Source organism: Neopsephotus bourkii, unplaced genomic scaffold (genome assembly GCF_033783945.1).
Source record: "Neopsephotus bourkii isolate Nb327-2 ecotype Australia unplaced genomic scaffold, CSIRO-AGI_Nbou_v1 NB_357, whole genome shotgun sequence".
Lineage (NCBI taxonomy): Eukaryota > Metazoa > Chordata > Aves > Psittaciformes > Psittacidae > Neopsephotus > Neopsephotus bourkii.
The window spans coordinates 1309322-1334475 of record NW_026900863.1 but is presented as its reverse complement, the minus strand read 5'-3'; the positions used below and the strand labels follow the sequence as shown (position 1 = coordinate 1334475).

At 39.2% G+C, this 25154-nt stretch overlaps 1 protein-coding gene across 2 annotated transcripts; it reads left to right on the top strand.

Annotated features, from left to right (window-relative positions):
- Window positions 1–1327: 1327 nt before the first annotated feature.
- SPDL1 (spindle apparatus coiled-coil protein 1) lies at window positions 1328–20830 on the top strand. 2 transcript variants are annotated; one of them, XM_061348424.1, is made up of 13 exons: window positions 1329–1438; window positions 2963–3004; window positions 4811–4986; window positions 6388–6564; window positions 6870–7064; window positions 7388–7537; window positions 8131–8229; window positions 9093–9203; window positions 11766–11906; window positions 13353–13462; window positions 14536–14723; window positions 15655–16000; window positions 20096–20830. In XM_061348424.1, exons 3-13 carry the CDS (start codon window positions 4828–4830, stop codon window positions 20232–20234), a joined length of 1815 nt encoding a protein of 604 aa, XP_061204408.1. In that variant the 5' UTR covers window positions 1329–1438; window positions 2963–3004; window positions 4811–4827; the 3' UTR covers window positions 20235–20830. The 2 variants fall into 2 exon arrangements, with proteins under 2 accessions (XP_061204407.1, XP_061204408.1); XM_061348423.1 differs by lacking the exon at window positions 20096–20830 and having other exon boundaries at window positions 1328–1438; window positions 15655–16327.
- Window positions 20831–25154: the final 4324 nt, after the last annotated feature.

The window sequence follows — 25154 nt, the reverse complement described above, 5'->3', positions numbered from 1 at the left end:
CGACCTGCTGGTCACACTCCTTTTGATGCAGCCCAGGATACGGTTGGCTTTCTGGGCTGCAAGCGCACACTGAAGCTGGCTCATGTTCATTTTCTCATCGACCAGCACCCCAAAGTCCTTCTCCGCAGGGCTGCTCTGAATCTCTTCTGTGCCCAGCCTGTAGCTGTGTCTGGGAAGTTTAGATTGGATATAAGGAGGAAATTCTTCCCTGTTAGGGTGGTGAGGCACTGGAATGGGTTGCCCAAGGAGGTTGTGAATGCTCGATCCCTGGCAGTGTCCAAGGCCAGGTTGGATGAGGCCTTGGGTAATATGGTTTAGAGCGAGGTGTCCCTTCCCATGGCAGGGGGGTTGGAACTTAATGATTTTAAGGTCCTTTCCAACCCTAACTATTCTATGATTCTATGAATTTAGTGGCCCCACTAAACATGAATGAGTTATTTCACACCATCCTTCTACTTATCAGTTAGTTTAGAGACAGAGCCTCCCAAACATCTGCTGGCTTGGGATACTCCTTGTCTGCCCACCCTGCAATAAATTTTGCAGGAAGGTCACACTGTTTTAAATCTTTGCTAGTTATCAGAATAATTACAGATATAGCTGGTTTCAGCTAGTGTGTGTGTGTGATTACTAGGGCGTCCAACTGTGCCAAAGGTGAAAAGTACTCTGTGAGGAAGACTGCTTATTTCATCTTGGAGACCCCTGCTCACAACAGGAAGACTGCTTACTTCACCCTCAAGACGCCTGCCCACAATCACCGGAGAGCAGTGCGCAGACGCCAAACGGAGGGAACTTATGATAGTAAGTTCAGGGAGTTAGTTATAATATTCCCTGCCTATATGCGGGAATAATGAATATGCATGTAATTAATGTAATAGTGAATGTATATAAACCTGTAACAAATGCTAATCACTCACGCCTCTGGCTATGGTCATGCGCCCAGAGCTGTTGCTTTTTTCTTTATTGACTTTGTCCCTCAATAAAACCTTGTTATCTTGTTTAGAGGAGTGAGTTCTTATTTCACACTCTGCACCTGCAGTCTCCTGTGTTCTTCAGTAGGTACGGCCGCTTACCTACAGCTGGGCTGCTAACTTCACTGCCTTCCCTTTCCTTTTGAACATAACCAGCGGTCTCTGCACTAACGCCCCTCCTCAACACCTCACCTGCCTACTCCACACCACACCGAGCTTAGAGGAACGGCTTCTGTACGACACGCTCGAGAGGGACAGAGCAGCGCCTCCCCCGCAACTCTCCCCCTCCGGCACCGCCCCTCACAGTAGCGCTCCAACACCGCCCACAGCGCGCCTTCACCCGGTGGGCGGTGACACCGCGACCGCTGGGGCGGAGCTGAGCGGAGGAGGAGCATGCCGGTGGCCGCAGGAGCTCTCGCGAGATTTGGGCGGTGCTGCGGGGCCGAGTTTGAACTGCGGGAGCGGCGGGAGTAATGGGCGGCGAGTTGATCGTGTGTCTAAGGACGTTTATAGGTGGTGGGTCCGCGGGGCTTGGGGAGGGGTATGTGTCTTCTTGTCAATTTTTCGCCCTGCAGCGTCTGAAACCTGCTGCCTGCCGGTCTGTTCCTCGCTGTGTCTCGTTGTTTGGGCCTTCCGCTGTTGTTCCGGGGGGCGAAACGGCTGTTTTGTGCCCTGCGGCTCCGGAGGTGCTGCGTTAAGTGAAGTGGGTTGGGCGCGCCTGCCCCTCTGCCGTTTTTTCCTGTAGAGTTAGCGATATGGGCAGGGGGACCTTTCTACCAGAACCGGCCATAAGCCCCTGCTCGGGTGTGAGGTCCTGAGAGCACGTGCCGGGGCTGGCCGGCCCCTCGCTGCAGTCGGTGTGGGACTTGCTCACCAGGGAGCTATTTTTGTGGGAGGTGAGAAGCCCTGAGAACGTTTTATCTGGCGTGTGCGATTTGGGAGCTGAAGGCTTGGACCTGTTAAAGTAGCTGGAGTGTAATGGGAGTACCTGCCTTACGGGAGAGAAACTTGCTAATGATGTTAGCGGTCAGGAAACTGCACAGGCGCTTGCGAGCAGATCAGGACAGAGAGCCGTTAGGTGTGACCCTTGGGAATAGGACTTAACTACAAGAGCAGTTAGTGGGAAAGGAAGCTTGCGCCCCAGAATAGTGCTTTTCTACTTCCTACCCCAGTACTTTTATAAAGGAGTGTTTAAATGGTTGAATGATCAAGGACCGGAGCCGTCAGCACAGAAACCATAGTAAAATGTTCAAAGATAATTAGCCAAAAGTGAGGAACTCTTGTGACTTCTGGTAGGATAAATGAAGACTGATTTCTATTATGTTCTCTCCTACCCGCTCATCTTGCTACTTTTTAAAACATTATTTTCAAGGTAGTTTATTTAACCTCATATATAATGTTAAATTACAGGTAATTACCTTCCTGTACAGTGCAGCTTTACAAACAAAGCTAAGTGGACTTGTTTATTTTCATCCAGAATTGACAATGAAAACTTGAGGATACCTATGCTCTAAAGGCACCTTTGATGTTTTAAACTTCAACTGTAAAATTAAAGCCTAACATCTCTGTGTAAATGATTTATGAAGAGCTCAAAGGTGTTGTATGTGAAACTGGAGGAGATAATTTTGAATGGACAGAAGAAGTAGGAGGGACCAAGCCAAAAATTCCCAAATAACCCTTAAAAATTATGTGTGCTAGAACGAAGTGACCCAGCGTGTAGTCTGTTTACTTGCCCCACAGACCAATTGCAGATCATTTGTCCTTTGGCAACATTGCCTGCTAGCCTGTTTCTAAGCTCTCTGACAGCTGTCTCAACTGCAATTTGAATAAGATTTGCATTTTTGTGGGGTTTTAGCTTGTGATCTGCATTTTCATGAGGCAGCCCCAGGTGTTAAGTTTGTATTGAGAGGACCGTACTGTAATGGCAGCTTGTACTCTTCTGGACTAGACAACAGTTGCTTTTTTTTTTTTTTTTCTTATTTCTAAAGGTGGAGTACAAGAATAAGGTCAAGAAAGACTTAAATGGACTTCTGAAGGTGAGTTAAGAATGTAACTCAAGTTTAGCTTAGTAAGCTAGAAGCTATCAAATTACTAAGTTGCCCCTATACTGGTGTTTGTTCAGAAAATAAAGCTATTTTTAAAATGCTGCTAATGAAGTGATTAGTATTAATTAATCTTTTTTACTAATGTGAATGCCTGCCGGGAATGGTTAACCTATATGCTTGAATTGATTCATCTTACTGTTTAATGTTTCATTATTGAATTGTACCTGGTCTTACAGTAGTAATAATATTGTTTATTTTTAATTATATGTATGCAAAATTCCTGTCTTTCAGTGGCTTACTTTAGCATAAGTGTGCAAAAATAGTATTTCAAGCTTTGCAAAGGTTAGATGTGAAAAACTGGCTTCAGAGCCTAGCTGAATAAAGTCTCTTTGTGTTAAACTTTGATTTACAGCGACAAGTGATGGAAAATGAGTAAACCAGAGTTTAATAATTTCTACGTTGTTGCTCAGAAAAAATTGGCACAGTGTTGCCTTGATATACTCCTGCAGTTTAAAGTTGTTTCTGTTTATAGGAAGCTAGGTAACCAGTAAGAGTTACCCATGTAAAATAAGAATAGCAAAAATAAAAAGCTAAGGCTGTACATTACAATAATAACTCCTAAAAATACTCTTATGTACTGAGCTGTGAAATTTGCTCTTTCAATATCAGGATCTTGCTAACATACATCAGAGTAATATATGTGCTAGTAAGAAATGGCAACAACTAAATTCCTTATGTAAAAAAGCAAAAGCATAGAATAAGACCTTCAATTAAGAGTTCCGTTAATCTTTGAATTATATAAAAAAAAACATGAACCTTGGCTTTGAAAAATAAACTGCAGGGGTGTTCTTTATTTGTGTATCATTGGTGCTGAATGCTTTGAGTGAACTCTTGAATTTTGTTGTTCAGAAGCCTGAGTTGGTTAGTATTTTCTGTCTTAATAGGATTTGTTTGCAGTGTGCTGGTTTAGTAGACTTGGGAGCAAGCAGTCATGCAAGCTTATGGTGTTAATTTAAGTTTTATTTTTTTTAAATTGCTTGCTTGGATTTATTTTGACTAATTTTTGCTAAATTCACCTTTACTTGTGTCTTCTGTTATAAGAATAAAACAGATGAATTTTCTGAAACATGGTAGAGGTGGCAATTATTAAGTAGGTTACCTGCAGCAGGTTACCTTAGGCTTAAAGACATGGAAGACTCCATTAAGCACTATAAACAAATAAATAAATCTGTGTTAAAATTCCTTATCTTTTGACAGGTTTCCTATTTTTTGGCTCTTTGCCTTTATCTCTTTCTGTATCCCACACAATTTTACTAGGAATAAACTATCCTCCTACAGCTGCCTAAATGGATTTTAAGTGTTATTTGTATACACAAGAAATGCTATATTTAATTGTGGGTTTATTTCTAATACCCAAGGAAATATTGTCAGCCATATACATAGAAGTGTATTTTCAATGTTACTTCCTAACCCTCTCTTTCACACCTGTCAAGATAGCTATATGAAAGATTAACTCTGGTTCTACTGGGCTAGGAAGTAGGTCTGTACACAGGAGTTGTTTTGTTGGATGCTATTAGTTAAGACATATTTAGGTGTTAACCGAGTTTATTGATGAAATAGCTGTTACTTTTCACAGGAGTATTTGTTCATGGCTGTCTTTTTTTTTTTTTTTTTGTCTTAATGCAAAAATACATCCTTGTATCCTGATTAAGACAGGAAATCCAATCACTTCTTTCAGATTAACTGGTCACTTACTGCAGTGTATTTTTAAATCCTTTTGTATTTTCTATGTTGAAGTAAAAAAAGGAAGAAAAATGGAGACTGAGACCATTTTAAGACTTAAAAACCAACTCAAGGAAGCAGAAAACGAACGAAGAAAGGCAGCAGAATATGGCTTGCATTTATTGGAGTCCCAAAGTCAAGTTCAAAATGAGTTGGATGAAGCACATCGCAAATTGACTGAAAAAACAGAGGTGATGTTTTAAACTGAGTAGAAAAAGTAGTCAACAACTTTGTTTTCACTCTTTTCTGAATGTCACAGGTGTTTTAAATGCCTTTTAGAGCCTAGGTTAATTTTGATAAGCCTCTTAGTGTAAATATTTGTAGAGAGGGCTTTTTATCTCTTCTCTGAAGATATTCAGCATAATTTTATCGAACTGGCGCAGGGTTTCATAGCTAACGGTGCATCAAGCATTCAGTACCATGTAGGAATGTAAAATTAATATGAAGTGCTACTTTTTTCTTAAAGTATGTGGTTTGGGTATGTTTAGCAATTAATTCTTGTTATGCTCTCCCTGTAAGCTTTGTATCACTTGAAGCTCGAAAAGGAGCACTGGCAGCAAGACAGTAGCATTGAATTCTTGGGTTTTTTCAAGTATTCTAAATACTGAGGGATTCTGATTTGTATTAATACATTTCTTTACAGCTCAGAAAAGAGTAGTATAGTGTTGAAATACAGAAGTATTACTTAGTCGACCTTATTCTTCATAGTAATCGTTTGAGAAAATTCGAGTCGGAAAATCTCTTCCAGTTCTTGTAAACTTATTAATTTTGATGCTTGTTTGCAGCTGCAAAGCATAAATGATAAGAAAGCAGAGAAGGGTCCTACTTTTCTGCTGGTAACCTCCTGTGGTAGCTAGTGGGTTGAGAAGCTGCATCCATAGGCTGTGATCCTATGTTAGAGGCTGGAGCACAATTATGGACAAAGCTTTTCTGAGCTGTATCAATTGGTAACTTCCAAGGGCAGAGGGAAGGAATTGTTTGCTTTCATGCAGTGGAACAGCATCTTGTGTGGGAACCATGGTTATCCTACAGATTCTTTTAAGTTTTTGAATCTGTGGTTCTCTTAGAAATCTGGGAGCCAAGATAGTTACCATGAGCACAGGTTTTAACAGTAGACACATGGGACGTTGAGAAAAGTCTGTGTGGTCTGTGGGATTTATTTCAGAGCAGTAGACTATTTAGATGTCTTTACCAGACATTGAAGCCTTGTGCAGTAGGGAAACACTGAATGGACTGTAATAAGTTGTAACATAATTGGGTTCCATAGTGGTAGGAAGGACACCTTAAGCTCTTCCTACATTTCTTACACTTGTAGAAAAGATGGCCACAGCCTTAGTAGGGGGTGCAAAGAGATACACAGTTCCCATGAAGAAGAGTGTTGCACAACCAAATAAGTCATAAAATTTCAGGGCAGTTTTTCTTTTTTTAAAGCATGAGTCTGATGATTCTCTAAACGAGACTTTAACAAAAGGTTGAGTGAACTACAAGTTTGAGGCATTGAGTGTCTTGGTCCTGAGCCTGTTTCAAGTAAACTGCTCCCTAAATGTGTATAAATATTACATCTAGCTTTATTAGTCTGTTATTTCTTTCAGGAATTTGAACAAGAGAAATATTCTCTCCAGAAAGAAATTGAACTCAAGAATCGAATGTTGGAAAGCTTGAGTTTTGAATGTGATTCCCTTAAGCAACAGCAAAACATGCAACTGGATAAACAGAAAGAACAGCTTGCCAGGGTCTATGGACAAGAAGTCAGTGACCTTAAAAACAAGGTTTGCCAACTAGTATAAAGCTAAAATGTTGCTAATAGCATTTTAAAGAATATGTGTTTAACTCATAATTGCACATTTACTACCAAAGCAGCTCAAATAGTTACGTAGGAGTTTGCTTGGTTATTTTTTTTAGCAAACATCTGCACAGTTACACTGTGAATTATAAAAAATTTCATAGCTTATTTTCAAGAGTTTGCTCTTACGTTGTATTTCTAAGACACTTTCGATGGTTAGAACAGTCAAAAGCATTGTGTTGCAAGAGTTTGCTTTAAAATGGTACTACTTAGTTATTAACTCTCTTTAAGTTGGAGAACCTGAAAGCGGAACTAGATGAAGCCCGACTGTCTGAGAAACAACTGAGGCACAAAATGGAGCATCAGAAGGAAATAATTGCTGCCAAGTCAGAAGAATTACGTATCATGTCTGAGCGTGTACATGAGACCATGTCTTCAGAAATGCTCAGCCTTCAGCTAGAACTCACAGAACTAGAAAGTGTGAAGGTGAGTGACTAGTATTTCATTATTAGCAGTGTAGGCTAATGGAAGATAAAATCCTGTGCTTTTGCTCTTTTCAGTTTTCAGTACTTTGTGTATGTTGCTACCTTATGACTGGCTGACTATTCAGAGGATGTGTACTGAACAAAATGGCCTTACTATATTTTAAGGCCATACAGCCTCTTCAAGATAATACTTGGTATTAAAAGTAATGGCTACTGACAATGCTGTTTGGTTCACATGGTCCTGCTTTTCCTCATATTGTTTTAAAAATACTTTATTTTATACTTTTTATTTGGTTGGTGGTTTTGTTTGTTTGTTTTGTTTAGGCCAGTGTTGAAGAAAAGCTGAATGAACTAGAGTACAGTAAAGAACAATTAGAACTCATAAACAGTAACCTACGTAATCAGCTGGAGCGTCTACAGGGAGAAAAAGAAGAAAGGGAAAAAGAAGTTGTTTCTTACTGCAATGCATTAGAGGTATTCTCTTCATGTCATTCAATGGTGGTAGATGATCCCTGAATGGCACAAGTTGTGCTGTTAACTTTTTAGTGAAGTGTGAGTTTGGAAGGGGAGGATATTGGCTCATAATCTTTGGTATTGTTTCTTGCTAAATACTCTGTTGGCTTTCTTTTGTAGAAGGCTGTGTATGGAGATCTGTGCACAGCAGAATTCTGTCTCATAATGGGACCCTCTCACAGGTCACTGATAGAATTTTGATTTTTATTTCAAGTTTCTACTGAATGCCTTGGAAAATTTTGTACTAGGTAGTAGAGATTTGTGACAAAATAACACAGCAAGGCTGATAGTCTCAGTACCATTAGTTCAGTTGATAAACATCAAAGTTTCCCTGGAAATAGGAATAAAGGAATGAAGTGGAATATTAAGCCTAATAGTGAACGAAAATTGATTGTCTCTTATTGACTAGAGCTGTATGCACAGTTAAATACCACAGTACAATATAGTCTATGCTAAAGGCATAGGAAATGAAAGAGATAACATAATCTGATTAAATTCATACATGCAATATATCAGATGCTTAAATGACTAATACCCTCTTTGCTTTAATCTAGAAAGCTCGTGAAGCTAATCAGGAGCTTCAGGTTCAGCTGGATCATGCAGTGCAGCAGTCTTTGGACCCTACAAGAAAAGGCAATTCTCTCTTTGCTGAGGTACAATTATTCCACAGATACCCAAAAAATATACAGAGGAGGGAAGAAATATGTCATAAATTGTTTTGTTTTTTTTCTTATATTACATTGAGAATATTCAAGTGTTTGTACCTGATCTGGCCAGCAAGAATCTCTGATCCTCAAATATTACTTCATTGTTGAACCGGCTAGGGACTGACCTATTGAAAACAATTCTTATGCATGCTCTGAATTTGAGGAGTTAATAAGCATAATGGAATAACTTAAAGTTACATTGCTGTCAAGATAGAAGATGGGGCTGATAGTTCATGACAATTCTGACAGCAGCTTTTAGCTCTTAGTAGCTTTGTTTAGCTGGTAACTGTTCTTTAGTGTAGAAGATAGTATGTGAAATACAAGAAGATGCTGATAAATACTGTCTTTTAAAAACAAGCTGAAAATGGCTGGATGTTTGCATGTTTGGGAGAGTTTTTGAATTAGTTCTTTGAATAGAAGTTCAGCCACTGTTAAATGCATGGGGAGTTATTTTGTTCTCTGGCAGCACCCAGGGAATGGGTTAAATTAGTACACAGTTCTTTTTTTTTTTCTTGTGCCAATGGACAAACCTATTCTACAGCAACACTGAATCATATGCAATGTTACTTGGATATCAAAAGATAAATGTTGCACTTCAGTGCTTAGGCTTTAGCTGCTCCAACAGTGTGTGCTCACTTTTATCTCAGAGATATTGACAGTAGTGCATCATTTCAAGTATGCTTGCTGGAAAAGCAGTATTTGCAGAACCAACATGGATTGCTAGGTAATACCTCCTTGTAAAACTCATCCACTTGACAAGAAGGCATGTTATCATTTTCATAGTAATAACTGCTAACAATGTTCTGTAGGTGGAGGACCGTAGGGCAGAAATGGAACGGCAGCTGATCAGTGTGAAAGTAAAATATCAGTCCCTACAAAAGCAGTATGCATTCACTAGAGAACAGTTGCAAAGAATGAAGGTATGACCATTACTGCAATACTGCAGGGTTTCCTTGGGGTCTGACAAGGTGCTGCTTTGGTGCACAGGATGGGGTTTTGGTTACCTTCTGAATATGGTACAGTAGTCTGGGGGAGGGAAATGGGAGAGAAAATAAGTGAAATGTCATTGTGCTATTTGACTTTTATGGTACATCAATGTTTTTTTATTGCTACTAGTGCTGCTACTTTATCCTGGATCTTCATGTTATACTGAAGGTGCTGTGTTTGCCTACTTTGGAATAGTTGTTAAATAGGTAAAACACAGCTCTTGTCATTCAAACTAGCATTCAGTTAGTCTTCAAATTGCCTTTTTTTTTTTTTTTTTTAAATCTAATTCTTGTTCTCCATGAGCTGTTTACTTGTGGATTAACTATGGTTGCTAGGAATGAACATAAGGAAAAGGGCTTGTGCCCTGTCCTCTCATTACACCATTCTGTTCCCTCTGCCCAGGTTGCTTTCTTGTTTTGTTTGCCCATATTTGTCTCACTTTATCTGTAGTGCAATAAAAAGTAATAACTTTTGTTTTAACTATTTAACTTTTTATTTTAGACTCCCATAGGATGTGAGCCTGTTGGTTAATACTGTTGAGAACGAGTTAGCAGAAGCTAATTTGCAAGATAATGTGAAGGGGATGCTGCAAAACTGCCAACTGGTTTCATGTTGGTCTTGTGATTTTTCCAGCTCAAGTGTGGATCCTTTCATTTGTTCAACTACTTGAACATGCAGTTTGAGAAGAGTGCTTAAATATGAATAGTGATAAGGAGTAACACTGAAGATAGTAAGTCTGTGTTACCTGGCTTGTGAGGAGAAGTAGGTGGAAAATAATTAAAAAAGACAAATACTGATGCAGCAAAGGAATTATCTTTTACTAAAATCTGGCCTTGAGATCTGGATACTTGAAGGGGTGATTGAATAGGATCTGTTTCTTCAGAAATGCTCTCCTTGTAACATGAGGATATGTCAGCCATACTGATTGAATGGTGTAAAAAACATTCCTAATACTTAAGATTTTCACCAAGAACTGAGGCAAATTGCTGTCACTGATCTTCTACTTAGTGGTTTCATTTGGAATTTCAGTTTGTACTCAGTTTCTTGCAGTGTCAACACTGGAGACAGGCAGTTCATCAAGACAGCTGTTTTGCTTACCTTGTTATCTTAGATCCCTGTTAGGATCCTCTCTACTTTGTGCTGTGTTATGATGCTGTATGTTAAAGCTCAATCTGTAGTTAACTGATTGCTTCATTCAGCAGCTGATTCCCACAGTGTAGTTAACTGTTGTTGCAGCTGTAGTTGTCAGAATGCCTGATTTTGGTATTTACCAATGACTTCGGAAGATTTGACTCCTGAACAGATTGTAGGCAGTGCTATTGGGAAAGTTTTACCATGTCTGGTGTATTTTCCACAACCCACAGTATCCCTTACAGTTTCTGTTTTGTTGTTGGTTTGTGTTTTTTTTTAATGTAGATTAACTGCAATCTGAAGTTCTGCCAGTTAGCAAGTGGGCTTGTAAACAAAATAGGTTAATGTCTGCAGGCTTGGGAAATGTAAGGATAGCTTTAGTCAGATAGTGGGGATTAAAATTTTGCCTCCCTTATGTCCTGTAGGAGCCATGAGGAGGTGCCTCAGTCTTTCTTTAGCTCTAGTTTGTGTACAGGATCATTGATTTCCTTTACTAGATATAGGAGATTCTGTTAGGGTAAATGCTCTTCTCTGCTTTTTCTGTTAATCTGTAGTCTTTATTTGTTTGAGTTGGTCCTTTCCCTGTGACTTCTCCAAGTGACCTACAGTGATGCTTTATCTATACTGGCTGAACTGGGAAAAGTGCTACACTTAACCACTAAATCCTTGCTAAGTCTTTCTGTTACTGCATTTCATACTGTTTCTCCACATGTTTGAACATCTGATGTATCAGTTTTGACTGAAAGTATTAATGCCCTTGTACTATGATGATATTGTTGATGGCATCAGAAAAATCTGCTATAAATGCAAGACTTGTTGATAAACTTCTCCTTTTGTAATGACAGAGGGTGTTGCCTTGCTTAAAAGGGTGTGTTCCACTAAAGGACCATCTACAATTCTTGGATTGGTATTACAGGAGGCAAACTTGGTGTTATCTATACCTCAGAATCAGGGTGACTGCAAAAAAAAAAAGGTTTTTAAACTCATTGATGAGCTAAATTGTGTTTTCCCAAGTAAGACATTCGCAATAGATTCATTTTGTCTCTGATAAGCAACTTGGACTGCAGTTGGTGACCAGGTGTTCATGGTTTGAATGTGAAATGTTGTGTATGTCCTCAACAGAATATTTATAGGTTTCTTAGTCAATACGTGGAAGGATATGACACCTCAGGACTATGCTGTTCCATAAGCTTTCAGCTGTCCTAAAGATTCCTAGTGTCAATTTATGGTGATAATTGTGAAGAATATATTCAGATTAAAATGACAAGGCTTCTGTACCCTAATTCTTCTGGGTAAGAGGCTGAGGTTTTCAGTCACTTAACCCAGTATTTGTTGTAAAAATTTTGTTTTCCCTTTTTTCCTAGCTGCAGATGGTTACACTGCTCCAGCTGAAAGGCTCTCAAGCAGAATCTGATCAGGTGGAACGCTTGCAGTCAATGTTAGAACAGAAAAATGGTGAGATACAAGATCTGCTTATGAAAGTGAGGCAGCTAGAAAAATTTAAGGTATGTAGGCTGTAGTTAAGTGGAGAAGTCATAATCGGAAGCTAAAGCATGAGAATAAGGAAAATTATGAGACCTATCTGAAATCCATGCCTATGTTTGAAAAGAATCCAGACAACTTAATTTAAACAAAGTTCTATTTCACAGCTGGTGAACATGCACTTCTGAAGCTCAGAGAAGCAGGAAATTCTGTACCACCTAATCCTTGGTTTGGAAAATAATCTTTTATGGGTCCTGTGTGTAGCAACTTTGTATTTTACATAGTTACTTGTAGTGTTTCAATTCAACTATGTGGCAAAGGTCACTGGTCTGACGTGATTTTTTTCTCTTGGAAGACACAACCATTTCACCCTTCAACTGTGTGTTCTTTGGCTTTACCACTTTTTAGTTTCTCAGTTATACTTGATTTCTTAGATGTTTATTTTTTAATGTGTCTCAACTTTGCAGTTGAAGCATGCCATTTTCTAGAAAAACTGACTTGCTTCATCATTCTTTAAACCAATTTCTTCAGTCCTCGTATGACAGTTGGTATCACCTTGTTGTATTTTTCTCCTTCCAAAATATTACAAGAAGACCTGTATGTACTTTGTTACTGAGGTTGGTGTATATACAGAGTTAAAACCTGTAGCTTTCTTGTTATATATATGGACTAGTTTGGCTGTTTCTTATCATAGCTGTGGCATGTAAACTTAGCATATTAGCTTATGCATCCGCTGTTCTGCATTTAACTAGGGTGGCATAAAGCTAGGCTTAACCCATTTTGGTAAGCAGTTAGATAGCTCGATTGCTTTACCACTTCTGTCATGTGTAAGCTTGATGAGTGTTTTTCTTTGTCTCCGTGACACAGATAAGTAGTGCCAGGAAATTAAATAATTGATTAAATAACCATCTAAAGTACTGGTAGTATTAGATCTTGAGTACTGCTTGCTCAAAAAAAAAAGAAGCCCATGAAACAACGCCCCCAGAGTGTCACATGTTACTGCTGTGTTTTATGGGAAGTTTATTGTGTTAATGGCATCTTTATTATGAACCAACTTTCTTGCTTAGGAGTTGTAATTGATTTTTGAGGGTTTGGCCATTGTGTTCCTTTGGGGTTCAGCTGCTGAAGCTTAGAAACAAAATCCCTGCAGGTTAACTAAATGGCCTGTATTTTCTAGTTGAAAAGAAGATGACTGTTCTTCAGTGGTAGTTGAAAACCTTCTAGGGTTGGGCTAACTTGTTTCTTGTATTTTTCTTTGGGTGAATGAGAGAGAACTGTCAGTTTCAGTACTATCTGACATTTGTAACCAGTGAGGAAGTACTTGGAGCAACTGAGCTCTCTTGTATGTTGAAATGCCTCTATGATGAATCTTCTCCATAGAAATACATGCAAACTGCCACCTGAGGACTGAGTTAAAGTGCTTCTGAAAAGTCCCTATTTGACCACCTGCTATTTTTTTTCTTTAACAGAATTTGTATGAGAATATGGAAGAATCCAAAGCTTGTTGTAGCTCAAAAGGGGGGGAGCCTGAAGATGGTTACTATGTGGATTTACTGCAAATGAAACTTGACAGCTCAAAGTAAGTATTTAATGGTCCAAGGCCTAGATATTGCTTGTAGTCTGGTTATCTTCTAGCCACTTGGTCATCTTCTCCCTTTTTTTTGTTACTATTTGTATGTAATTCACTGATTGTATGTGTAAATAATACTCATTGTCTTATTCTCTAATGCTGTGGAGCCATTCTGTCTTTGTTGTGGGACTGTGAGTTGTTTCGGTTTTAGTTCTTGTTGCAAAAGATAGCAGCAGAACTACTTTTAATTCTTGTTGCCTTCTAGAATTCTTGTTAATGCTCTAAGATACAAGCTAATTGAGAATAAAATAAAATAACCTGTAAGGGAACTGTGTTAACCTTCTTCAAGACTACAGGGTGTGTTTATGTATTTCTCCTCTAAAAAGAGCCAGATAATAACACTTGAAATGTTTATTGGACTTTTTAGCTGTGTTTGTTGGCTGGTGAGTTCCATATTTATCAACTAGAAAGTCCACAGTCTTGAGGACTGTTTTTGACCCCTCAGATTGAAGTATTGCACATGCAGCAGGAGGCCATGGTCTGCTGTGGGAATTCCTGATAAGTCTGTTGCCTCACTGTGGTGTTGTTATGAGAAACTGGCATGATCCAAGTATTTTGGAATTGCCAAGGAATGCAGATTCAGTGCTTATGATGTGGAAGTTAATGGCATCTGAAACAGAGGCAAGGCCATGCACTGAGTATTAACATAAATGGTTTTGTGTTGGGTATTTAAAGTAGCACCTCTGTGTAAAGTTTGTATTGACAGTTACAGGAGTAATTATAGTAATTTATACACAGGAAATTTATACTAGAAACCCCCCAGTGAGAGAGTGTATTTCTAGGTTACGGAAGGTTTCCTAAACCAGCCTACAGCTTTGTTTTTAACATGACTTTTATCTCTGGTAACTAAACTCACTGCTCTATGTGAAGTTCAAGTGAAAACTTGCATTGTATTGGAAGAGGTCTCTTGCATTTCCTACTACAGTATAATCCCAAATTTTCTGTGCAGAATGCTTAGTTGACTTTGTCTGTACTGCTTACCTAAGAACTTGTATAACTCTATCATTTTCCTCCCACCCCAGGAAGGAAACAGAAACCTTGAAAAATGAACTGTCTTTACAGAGGATGAAGGCTCTGCATGAGAGCCAAAGGACTCTAGAAATTGAAAGGAAACTCTTTGCAAATGAGAGGCATTTGCAAGCTTGCCAAAGTGAAAATATGAACTTGCGAGTTAGGCTGGATGACCTAAAAATGAAATATGAACCTGAAGGTAAATACTACTCTTCTATATGGGAAAAATGAAATCTCTGGTCTTTTCAACCTTTGCAAGGTGAATGACATTAAACAGGAAACACTGGGTTAGTTAAGGTATGAACTAATATTTAAATGGCTGCCTCTGTGATAATAACCTGGTCCAAAACCTGCTGAACTGAAATAGTAATGCCCTGTCTTTCTCAAGGACCTTATGTCAGTATGTATACAAACACTGGTACTGGGAGACAAAAAAGTATATGTTACGGTGTTTCAGTAGTTTTATAGATAACCACAGTCAAGTAGGTGGGAACAGATTTTCAGGAGATGCTTTTTGAAGTAGTAGTATCTGTTGATGATAAGTGCTGAGTTTCTGAATGCAGGCAGCTTAAAAGGAGCTTTGTGCAAAGCATTTAGAGAAAAAACTGCTTAGTAGCTCAAGCTAATGTGGATTAAGTTTTGACAGCAGACGCTTGCTCAAAAACCAGCTGATAGCCGGGTATGTGCAGAAACAAGGGAGATGCAGCCAGTGGAGGAGAATGAATGGGGACCCAGAGGGGTGAATTCCATTTGATTCTTGTCCATGCCCAAAGGGTTTAATTTTGAAAACCTAGTTGTGGAAGCTTACCTCAGGAGCCTCCAAAATAGAAATAACATAATAGAGCATTCCCATGTAGTGCAGATCATGTAATTTGAAAGCCTTGGTAAAAAGGTGAAGTGAATGGGGAGAGTTTTGTCTCGTTTTCAACCTAATGTCTACTGGGATGCTTACTCACTGTAACAAGTTAGATCAAGGACAGTCTTTAAGGGCTGTGAGTTATCTATTAAGGATTATTCCAAGGTCTTTAATCATGTAAAATGTTCTTTATTAGCTTTATTCTGAACATGTTGGTGGGCAAGTTAACTCCAGCTTCACTTCTGTACAAAAAAATATATTCCTTTTTTCTTAGAATTATTTGAAGGCACTAAAATTAACAAGAGGAGGGAGAAGACTCCAGTGAACAATACTTGTGAATACTTGGACAGCAAAAATACTTCAGTAAAAGAAGCTGCTCTTACTCAGCTGCCAAGTAAGGAAGAAATCAAGATGACTTCCATGAACTTGGAGCAAAGTGGTGCTTCTCAAAAAAAACATGATCCTGAAGCAGCGCCAATGAATATGGCTGTTCAAGTAATGCAGAAAGTAGTTGAACCTGAAAGAGAAAGAAAGAGAGTTAAAATTGAAGATAATAATCATGATGCCTTTACTTCATGTAGTGGAAGTGGAAGCAATTCCTTGACTTCAGCTGCCCCCAGGTCAGTGTCAGCTTCTGTCTATGGTCAAGGCAATCAGCACAGACCTGCATCTCTTTTCTTTCGCTGCATGAACTATGCTATCCACTTCTTTATCTATTTCCTCAGTGTTGCATGCAGCGTAATTCCTCAGCTCCGGCTGCCTGCGTTGAACCTCTCAGTACCTTTAAGAAAGACTAAGATGATGACTAGTAAAAGAGACTCTTGAAACTGTAACACTTTGAAATAACTTTTGCGCTGCTTGAGAATGCTGAAGGTGTGCACGTAGCATGACAGCGCCCCCCCCCTGTTTCCTCTGATGTCAGAAATAGCTCTTCTGTTTTCTTGGTCCCTTCAAATATGCCTGTTGCATATTACATAATAAAGGCGATAGCTGTCACACTTATGTTTCAGACTAAATTTCAGCCCTCATCAACTTCAAGATTTAGCTGAAACCCAGAAATTATTTAATTAATTATTAACCTGAATTAGATGAACAGAATTTGCATTGTATGAGAAAACAGACAATTTATGATGCTTTTTGTCAGACAAATGACTTCCATAATCTGGGTGCATGATAACTAGAAACACAACTGGTAAATTAAGATCAAGTTTTTTCCCTGAACAGAATTTCAGTTACTTTTTAAGAGGTGAAGTAACTTCAAACAGTAATTAGCTCAAACTTTTTTATCTTGGTAAAAAGAATGCTGATTTCTTTTCTCTTTCTCAGCTGATGCTTTTGTGTTCTGTTCATATTCATAATCTTTGTAAACATGTGTTTAAGTGTTTTGGGGGTGGGTCTGGGCTAATTTAGACACTTAGAGCTTAGAATCTGGTAATGTCTGATAGTAGAAATAGGTTATTGACTCTAAAATGACAGCAGCTTGAGAGATGGAGGAAGGCATAACATATGGGAATCTGTGTGGTATACCCTAATCAGTGGCATTCATTTGTTAACTGGATTGATACTCTGACTGTCAAATCAGTTATTGAAGGTTGCATTGGATGCGATGAACAGTTTTAAAGTAACCAAACAGTACCATGTTCTGAAGCAGCCTGGAAAGAATATGGCAGAATTGGCACTTTTTTTAAGTGGCTGTGTCAAAATATGTGGGGATTTACCGACGAGGAAAGATCACAGAGGTCAAATACGGGGGGTGCAAGTTGAGAGGAAATGCTATATAGTTAGTGATGGTGTTGTGCTTTGGTGGTGTTCTGTACACATCAAGGAACAGATAGCATGTAACCAGGGTGTGCAGAGTTCAACTGATTTCCTCCTGTTTCTTTTGGAAAGGAAGAGCCAGTGTTTGCCAACCGGCAGTTGTTGGAAATGGTTTATGTGAAGTGAAGGGGAAACCTACCAGAGAGAGGGGGTGAGGAAAGTATTTTGTGGAGTTTATGTTTGGAAGCAGAATGAGTGGAAAAATGTACTAGAGAAAGGTGAAGTCCGTTCATAGGGTTCTAATAGTGTACCCATTGCTGTTGACTCAAATAAGAAACAAATCGTAAATCAATGGATTTAAAAAGTAAAATCACCAGCACAACAGGAAAAAAAAAGTCACATAACTCCGTATAAGCTTTTAAGTTGTTTTCAATGGTGGTATGAACCTGTGGAAAGTAAATCCAGGCAGAAGGTTCCATTCATATTTTTATGTTAATAAACTGCTAACTCCCCAGTTAGTGATGATGATGATGATAAGATTGAGGATTTACTTCACCCTCAACCGTTATCATTTATTATGAAATAGGAAATTCTGATAAAAATCTGAGTATTTAAGAGGCTGGGTTTCTAAACTAAATCCCTGGAGTGTTCTGTGGTGGATGTGGCCAAACGCTAGGTAGGAACACAAGCTAAATGCAAAGACACAAAAAATGCAGACAACTCAATCAGGAATGGAGAAAATGGAACCTGAGTTCTTGGGGAGGAAAGAAATGTTGGGCAGTTGTCAGTGTTTTACTTTGTGATACTCCAGCTGAGAAGGCTGTTGTGGTCATTGGGAGATATTTTTACAAGTGTAGTAGTTCTTGTTACTAGCCTAGCTCTGTCATCACTGATCTATGAAATGTGGCAGTGAGAAGTCATAGTAACTGTGAAAGGATTGCTATCTTCATTTCTAGGAAGGGTTGTTTGAAAAGCTTTGTTATCTTTGCAGAGGGGGTGATGAAATGTTCAGAAGTGATCTGTATGTCCTGGTATGGGTGACAGATTTCTGTATTTGAAGCTGCTTTGCTGATGTGATTGAATAACATGAGGCTGGGTAATGGGGAGCTAAGAGCATCTGTCTGTATCTGCAGCACATGTGTGTGTACTTAAAACGAGTAAAAACTGGAATACTGGTTTTAGGTGGTGGTGCTGATTAGGTTATGGCATGTGGGTGTTGACAGCATACTACCTGAGAGTAAAGATTGAAATTTTAAGTCCTTATTAATTGTGAATTACTACTGTAGTTCAGGCAATGCAAAGGTTATAGGCAGTGATGGCTTGTATTAGGACAGCTGGTCAATAAAAAGACACAATTCTGCATTGAAATGCTTTTCTTCATGTTTGACACTGATATGCAAATACCAGACCTTGGTGCCCAACTTAGTTTGCATTTAGATTTGAGCTTGTCTGCTTTAGTTTGATCTCAAGAAGGGTTTGTGTGCCCAAGAGCTTATTTGCTCTTTTAAATTTATTTGGATTATATACACCAAATCCACCACATTTAAACATGGTCCAAATGCCTGCAGCCATTTGGCTCAGCAGGAGATGTGGATAACTGTACTCTCTGGAGCTTTAGTCATGATGTTCATCTTCAGGAAGTAAAGCTCCCATCTGATGACACTGCTTGATCTTCCTCGAATGGGTAGAAGGAACCCCTATTACATCTAGTTTTTGGAGTCTATAAAGTCAGAGCTTGATAGAATCATGTCATAGTTTCACAAATGGTTGTTTTTTTTTCAAGTGAGAGTGTTTAACTGCCATCTCTTCTTTCTGATCCATCCCTTGCCCTGTGCTAACACTTGATGAAATACGCCAATGCTATTAAGGGGCGTTCAATGCTGTGAGCTGGCCTGTAGTTAGATTTCCCAAAACCCCTTTGTTGCAGCTCCTTTCATAGTCCTCATCTTCAGCTATGTATTTCTGTTGCAAATACATCTCCAGCAGCTGTGTAGGAAACCCACTACTGAAAGCAGCTGTATTGCAGGAGGTTGCTCACTGGAGGCTCTTGAGATCACTAGAAATCCACAAAGTCACTAGAGAGATGCTTTTGCTAGTGTAGTGATGGATTAGCATAGTACTTGTGTTGAGTTGTGAAGTGATGTTTTGTTTGGAATTTGATTTTTCCGTAACTTGTTGGCTGTGTATGATAGTCAACTCATTGTAGGTGATTTGGCTGAATGAATACCATTATTTGTCAGTCTGTTCTAATGACACATTTGTGTAATTGTGAAGTAATTCTGAAGTAATCAAAACACCCGGTTGTGCTCAGATGTCTAAATCTCATTGTTACCTTGGCTCTAACAGCAGTGTGGCAGCTGTGTTACCATTTACAATCACAGCAGAATTAAAACCTGTCAGTGGCAAATGATGTTGTTCAGAGCCTGAAAATAATTGTTTTCCTGTTGAAACAACTTAGTTTCAAATACTTGGGCGTTAAGATAAAGGCAGTAGTAATGCAGCACTGGAGGGAAACTAGTATATTGCTTTCAGTGTAGTCCTTGCTTTGGTTGTGTGAAAGCAGAATGTTTGACTTAATCATGTTTGTGTTCCATTGCTAGGACTTTTCACTTGGAGTTGTGCTTTTGTGAATGATTTCGTGTATGTGCATGGCACAGGCACTGTACATTTGTGGGTTTTAAAGGCTGATCCCAACCAGTTAATACATTCTGTGACCTTTTTTACCAAACATTTCAGCAGACAAGGGCATGGGAGGGGAAGGCAATGCTTTAAGTGATGAGATGTGAGTAGGGCTGATATAAAAATGCTTTATATTAGTCTCGTTTTAAGCACTGCTTGCTCTGTCTTAGCATATGGACTTGTATGCCAGTTGGCTTGTTGACTATGCTTGAAACTCTTATCTTAGCCCTGTTTTTCAATAACAAAATGTGTATTTAGAATGGTTGCTTTGCCTATAGGTTAACAGCTGAATCCAGCTTTGAAACTGCGGAAAAAGAAGATGAGAAAGAAAATAAAACCAAGAAGAAAACTCAGAAGTACACAACGTTGTATGTATCTTCTAAGACAACTTCTGAAACAGAGTGTGCTCAGCAATAACAGCTCTTGGAAGGCACCTCAACAATTTGGAGTCCTGCTTCAGCAGGAAATACTGAGTAAATTGATGTAAAACATAAATATACGGGTTCCAGACTTCACTATTGATCTGCCCTGCTCTGTGAAGAGTATGGTGGCATTCATGAGAGTTGCACTTTTGATACCTTAGGGCATCCCAGAGGGCATCTGATATTTCCCTGGCATCTGAAGTGGTACCTTGTCTTGAATCCTGACTAAATCTCTAAACATATACTAGTTGTCACTTGTTTGAAGCATAGTGCTATTCTGAAAGATAAGTTCTTGCTACAGGTCTCCTAACATATCATAAGACAGGGGTCAGCCCTGAGCAAGAGAAACCTAGACAGTTTTGATGCAGAAGTCAGCTAAGCCACATGCTCCTGAATTTCTTCCCTCCTGCACTCAGAATTCTTAATGGCTTGTTTTTCCTCGTATAATTGTTCAACTTTCAGATAGACCTGATTGCAAAGGTGCATGTTAACTTCTATGTATTTTTGTGGGACAGTATTCTTTTGAAACTACAAATTCTTTTGTCTGTACCAGTATTTAAAATAAACCTTTATTTCTCTTCCTTTCTAAAATGTAGTCCGTATTGCATTTGTGAGTTTTCCACCATCAGAATACTTCTAGATAATGTACAAATGTACCTTGTAGATGCCATGTCTGGAGCTAAGTAATCTGTAGAAACATGATGGTGTTTGTTAGTTAGTGGGGGGGGGAAGTCAATGTGTTGTGGTTTCTTGCATGAAATAGTGTAGGAAGCTTTTGGAGCAATTGTTCACTAGATGTGCCTGATGAATCTGAATGCACTTGTCTAAAACAAGTGTTGGGATGTGCTCATTTACAGCTGTGCCTGGTTAGAAGCGATGTTGGAATCTGTTAACTGTGCACACTGAAGTGCTTTTGCTGTCAGTTGCTCATCTCCATATGTACTGAACTGTACCATTTGAAGTGACACAGAAGTGACTGAAGATGTGGCTTGTCACTCTGCAGTGCAGTTTGAACTTGTTACCAGCACATTTCTACATAGTCAAACTTAGGCACAGCCTGGTGACTGTTACTGCTGTTGTTGAGCAAGATAATCAGAAATCCGTGCATCACAGAATCTAATTGTGGCATGTCATCAATCTAAGAAGTTACTGTTACTAATAAGTCTGTGTAAACTGAAAATATCTTATTTGTTAACTTTTATTAGGATGTTCCATGACATTACAGGAAGAAAACATCTATCGACTCTGGCTGCACAAATGAGCATTAATATTACAGTGAAGAAAATGTTCTTCATGCTACAAAATATAAGAAGAAAGCCTTTTTCATGCGTGTGGTGACAACTTTGTTTACTGTTACTGTAATGAGATGCAAGTAGCATAAAAATGGAGTACAGAATTGCTGTAATAAGAGGGAAAACCTGCAGTAATTTGACATTAGATTATGTACTTCAAACAGAGCACTGAGCTGTAGACGTCTACCAAGACAGTTAATGATGTGTTTAGCTGCTTGGCATATGACACTTATGTTTCATGGCATTTATGACTTATTCCAATTAAAAAAAAGAACAACATTAGAGTGTTATTTCAATAAATGAATAGATCTGATCAGAGTTATCTAGTTATCCTGAAACCAGCCCTGCTGTGGCTTACTTTGAGTAGGTAACACCTTATCTAACACTTGCATGCTTATTTTTTGCAGATTCACAGCTAGCAGGTGGGGGAAGACGTTTGGAATTCAGGGTGTTGTGGTGCCATAACATGCTTCAGGTATTGTCCTTGAAGTGCATGAGAATACTTGGTGTATTTTTCTTTGTTTAGTTGCACCAGTTGCTTTCTTGCAACTGTGCTCACAGGTCTTGTTATGTAATAGAATTCAGAGCCAGTTTAATGCAACTGTTGTGTTCTGGTTAAATTCTTGTGTGTTATAGAAATGAGCATAGCTAAAAACTGAGAGAGCCAACATTTGCCGAGATGTTGTTTTCTGAAACTGATAGCAGTATTAAGCAAAAATTCTCCTTTTTTTGTCAGCTCCCCATGAGGTAAGTTCTGCCCATGAATTAATAAAGATTTTTAGCTTTTGGGGAAGCAAAGAATTATCTACTCTACTGAAAAAGGCTTTCTGCCTTTAAAAAAGACTTCAGGAAAAGATGGCAAGGTATGTGAGAGCAATGAAAGATTACCTGTTCACTGTTTTCTGTGGAATAGTGATGTGGAATGGTAATTGCACAAACCAACAAATACTTGGAAAAATCCCTGCACTGAGAAGGGAGTAACTATTACCTTGAATTCTCTAGAGCTATGTTGGGGGTTGCCCTCTACTGCAGGGTTACCATGCATGCTTTACTCTTTGGATGCATTTTCCTCTTCAAGCTGAATAAAGATCCTGTTGCTGAACCCATTTGTTAAATCTGTCACCAGGGCTTTGTCATACACAGGAGGTTGTCTGAGCTGACTTATGGGAAAGTAGTGGTAGGTCTGAGTAGCTGTGAGATGCAAAAGCATCAGCATTGTAGTAGGAGTTAGTAGCTAATGAGCTGTAAAGGCATCATCATGAAAATATTCCACGTGTCAGCTGTTACTTCCTCCTGAGAGCTGAATGTGGGGCAGGGGATGTCAAGTGGGAAGCAGCAGTGATTTGAGCTCAGAGGTATTCATGGTAGTATTCAGGTGTCTCTGTACTCTGCAGAACCCGACTGCAGGTGAGAGAGATGGAGGGTATCAGACAAGTATTGCACATTGGATCCCAGTTTGGAGATGGAATTTCTGCGTACAATTACTTTTCAAAATATAGTAGCATTTATTACTTAGGCTTATTAGACCTACATGCTGAAGCATTTCTTTAAATGAGTGCTAGAAAGGAATGATTTTCTTCAGGATTTTCACATGACAGGAAAACATAATAAAGAAGAGCCGTGTAGAACAGGAAAATAAATGCAAGTCGTGACCTTTAGGCCAAATAGTGTGTGGGAAGGGGTGATTTGCTGCAGCAGGGGGTCAGAGGAGTGAGGGAGATAAGTATCACTGGTTAGGAATTTATTACTCAAAATACATGGTAAACTAAAAGATGAAATGGTTCAGCTTCAAAATCTGTTTGATAAACAATTATAAAGTGGGTGTTCCATGGAAAACAAAGATTACAAACTTTTGATGAAGCTGATAGTCTGTAGATGGAGATAATCTGAGTTGCTCAGAATCATGCTCACTTTCATAAACATTAATTTCATGGTGGTTTTCCTCCAGAACTATGTATCAGAGTTCCATGTGCAGCAAGGCAGCCTGTGCTTCTCATGGTTGCTGGTTAAAACTAAGAACTGCCATGTCATGTGCCTTCAAAAATATCACGATGAATGTAGCACGGACTCTGTTTAATGGCTCTGATAAACAAGGATTGCTAAATTGCAGTGTACCATCCAGGGGACAGGATTGTCACCTGAATTTGTTTACAAACAATAAATATTTTAAAGCATTGTCTGTTTAATTCCCAACTACAAGTAAAGAACATGAATGACGGTGCCATACTTCAATTCAGTAATCCAAGTTAAACAAAAACTTGGCTTGATCTTTGCACATCCAAAATACTCTGCTTGCTCTCGCAGCACCTTGTGTGAAAGTAAAGGCTGAAAAAATATACAATAAATTGCTGTATAAGTTTGTCTTTAAAAATATATAAATTTGTCTTTAAGGAAGTTCTGCTTTTAGAGAGACACTCTGCTACTCTCCTCCGAAGCTGTAAAATGACAAATCAAAAGGAAGGGGTGTAGTTTGAAATGTAGCTTTGTCTTCATTTCTCTTAAGAATGGAAGTCTATTACGAAAAACAGCTTCCCATTTCTGGACAGGTTGGAAGAAAGTAGCTTCAAAGATGGACTGTCCTGTGGAGTCAAAAGTTTAACATCTAGTTTGGGCACAATGTGTGGAGACAGTGTTCTCGCAGGGGAATGGATAATAGGTATATAAACTCTGAATAGTCCTGAAAGATACATCAAGGCCATGAGAGGCCCGAGGAAGCCTAAACAAGCAAGATGAGAAGAAGCTGAAATTCACTGAGTTAATGAGAACTGTGGACTGTTGGCAAGCTTTTGAGGTCCAGTTCTCACACCTGTGCTTAACCAATTATGTGTTACAATTATGTGTTTACAAATTGGAACACAAGAGGTTCCACTTAAACCTGAGAAGAAACTTCTTCTCAGTGAGGGTGACGGAACACTGGAACAGGCTGCCCAGGGAGGTTGTTGAATCTCCTTCTTTGGAGACATTCAAGACCCGCCTGGACACGTTCCTGTGTAACCTTATCTAGGTTCCTGCTCCGGCAGGGGGATTGGACTAGATGATCTTTTGAGGTCCCTTCCAATCTCTAACATACTGTGATACTGTGATACTGTGTTAGTCATTAAGGGTCTTCAAGACATGTATCCAATCATAATATGCCAAATTGCTGTAAGTGCATGTAAGAAATAGTATATAAGGGGTTAAGGCTTTGTAATAAATGGCTTTTGTCTGATCATATTGATGTCTGACTGGGTCCATATATTTTCTGCAGCAGATGGCACCCAAACAGGACCCCCCCCCTATTTTTCATAATGAAACTGAAGGGATTAAAGCACGTGGCACCAAAGAAAGTGGAGCCGCAGGGACCTCGGCTGGGTTTGATCCGGCAGGAGCAGGATCGGGACGTAGACGCCTTGGAGCGGAGCCTTGTGATCCCAGAAGACACTGCACAGTGCAAATAAGGTAACAGCCGACAGGGTCTGGAAGAGGATTAGGATGAGGAATCGAGTAAAGAAGAAGTGGTCATCCTGAAGCCTTTCCAGTGTATCCTCTCAGCGAGAGGGATAGATTATGACAATAATCTGTCAAAAATACTATTGCTCTGGAGTAAAGAAAAAGAGCTGATCCAGGGGGTTAATGAAGCCTTT

Coding starts and splice junctions, on each gene's coding strand:
- SPDL1 (XM_061348423.1), top strand. CDS start 4,828: ATGGAGACTGAGACCATTTTAAGACTTAAAAACCAACTCAAGGAAGCA. Junction 4,987..6,387: donor AATTGACTGAAAAAACAGAG/GTGATGTTTTAA, acceptor TATTTCTTTCAG/GAATTTGAACAAGAGAAATA. Junction 9,204..11,765: donor AACAGTTGCAAAGAATGAAG/GTATGACCATTA, acceptor CTTTTTTCCTAG/CTGCAGATGGTTACACTGCT.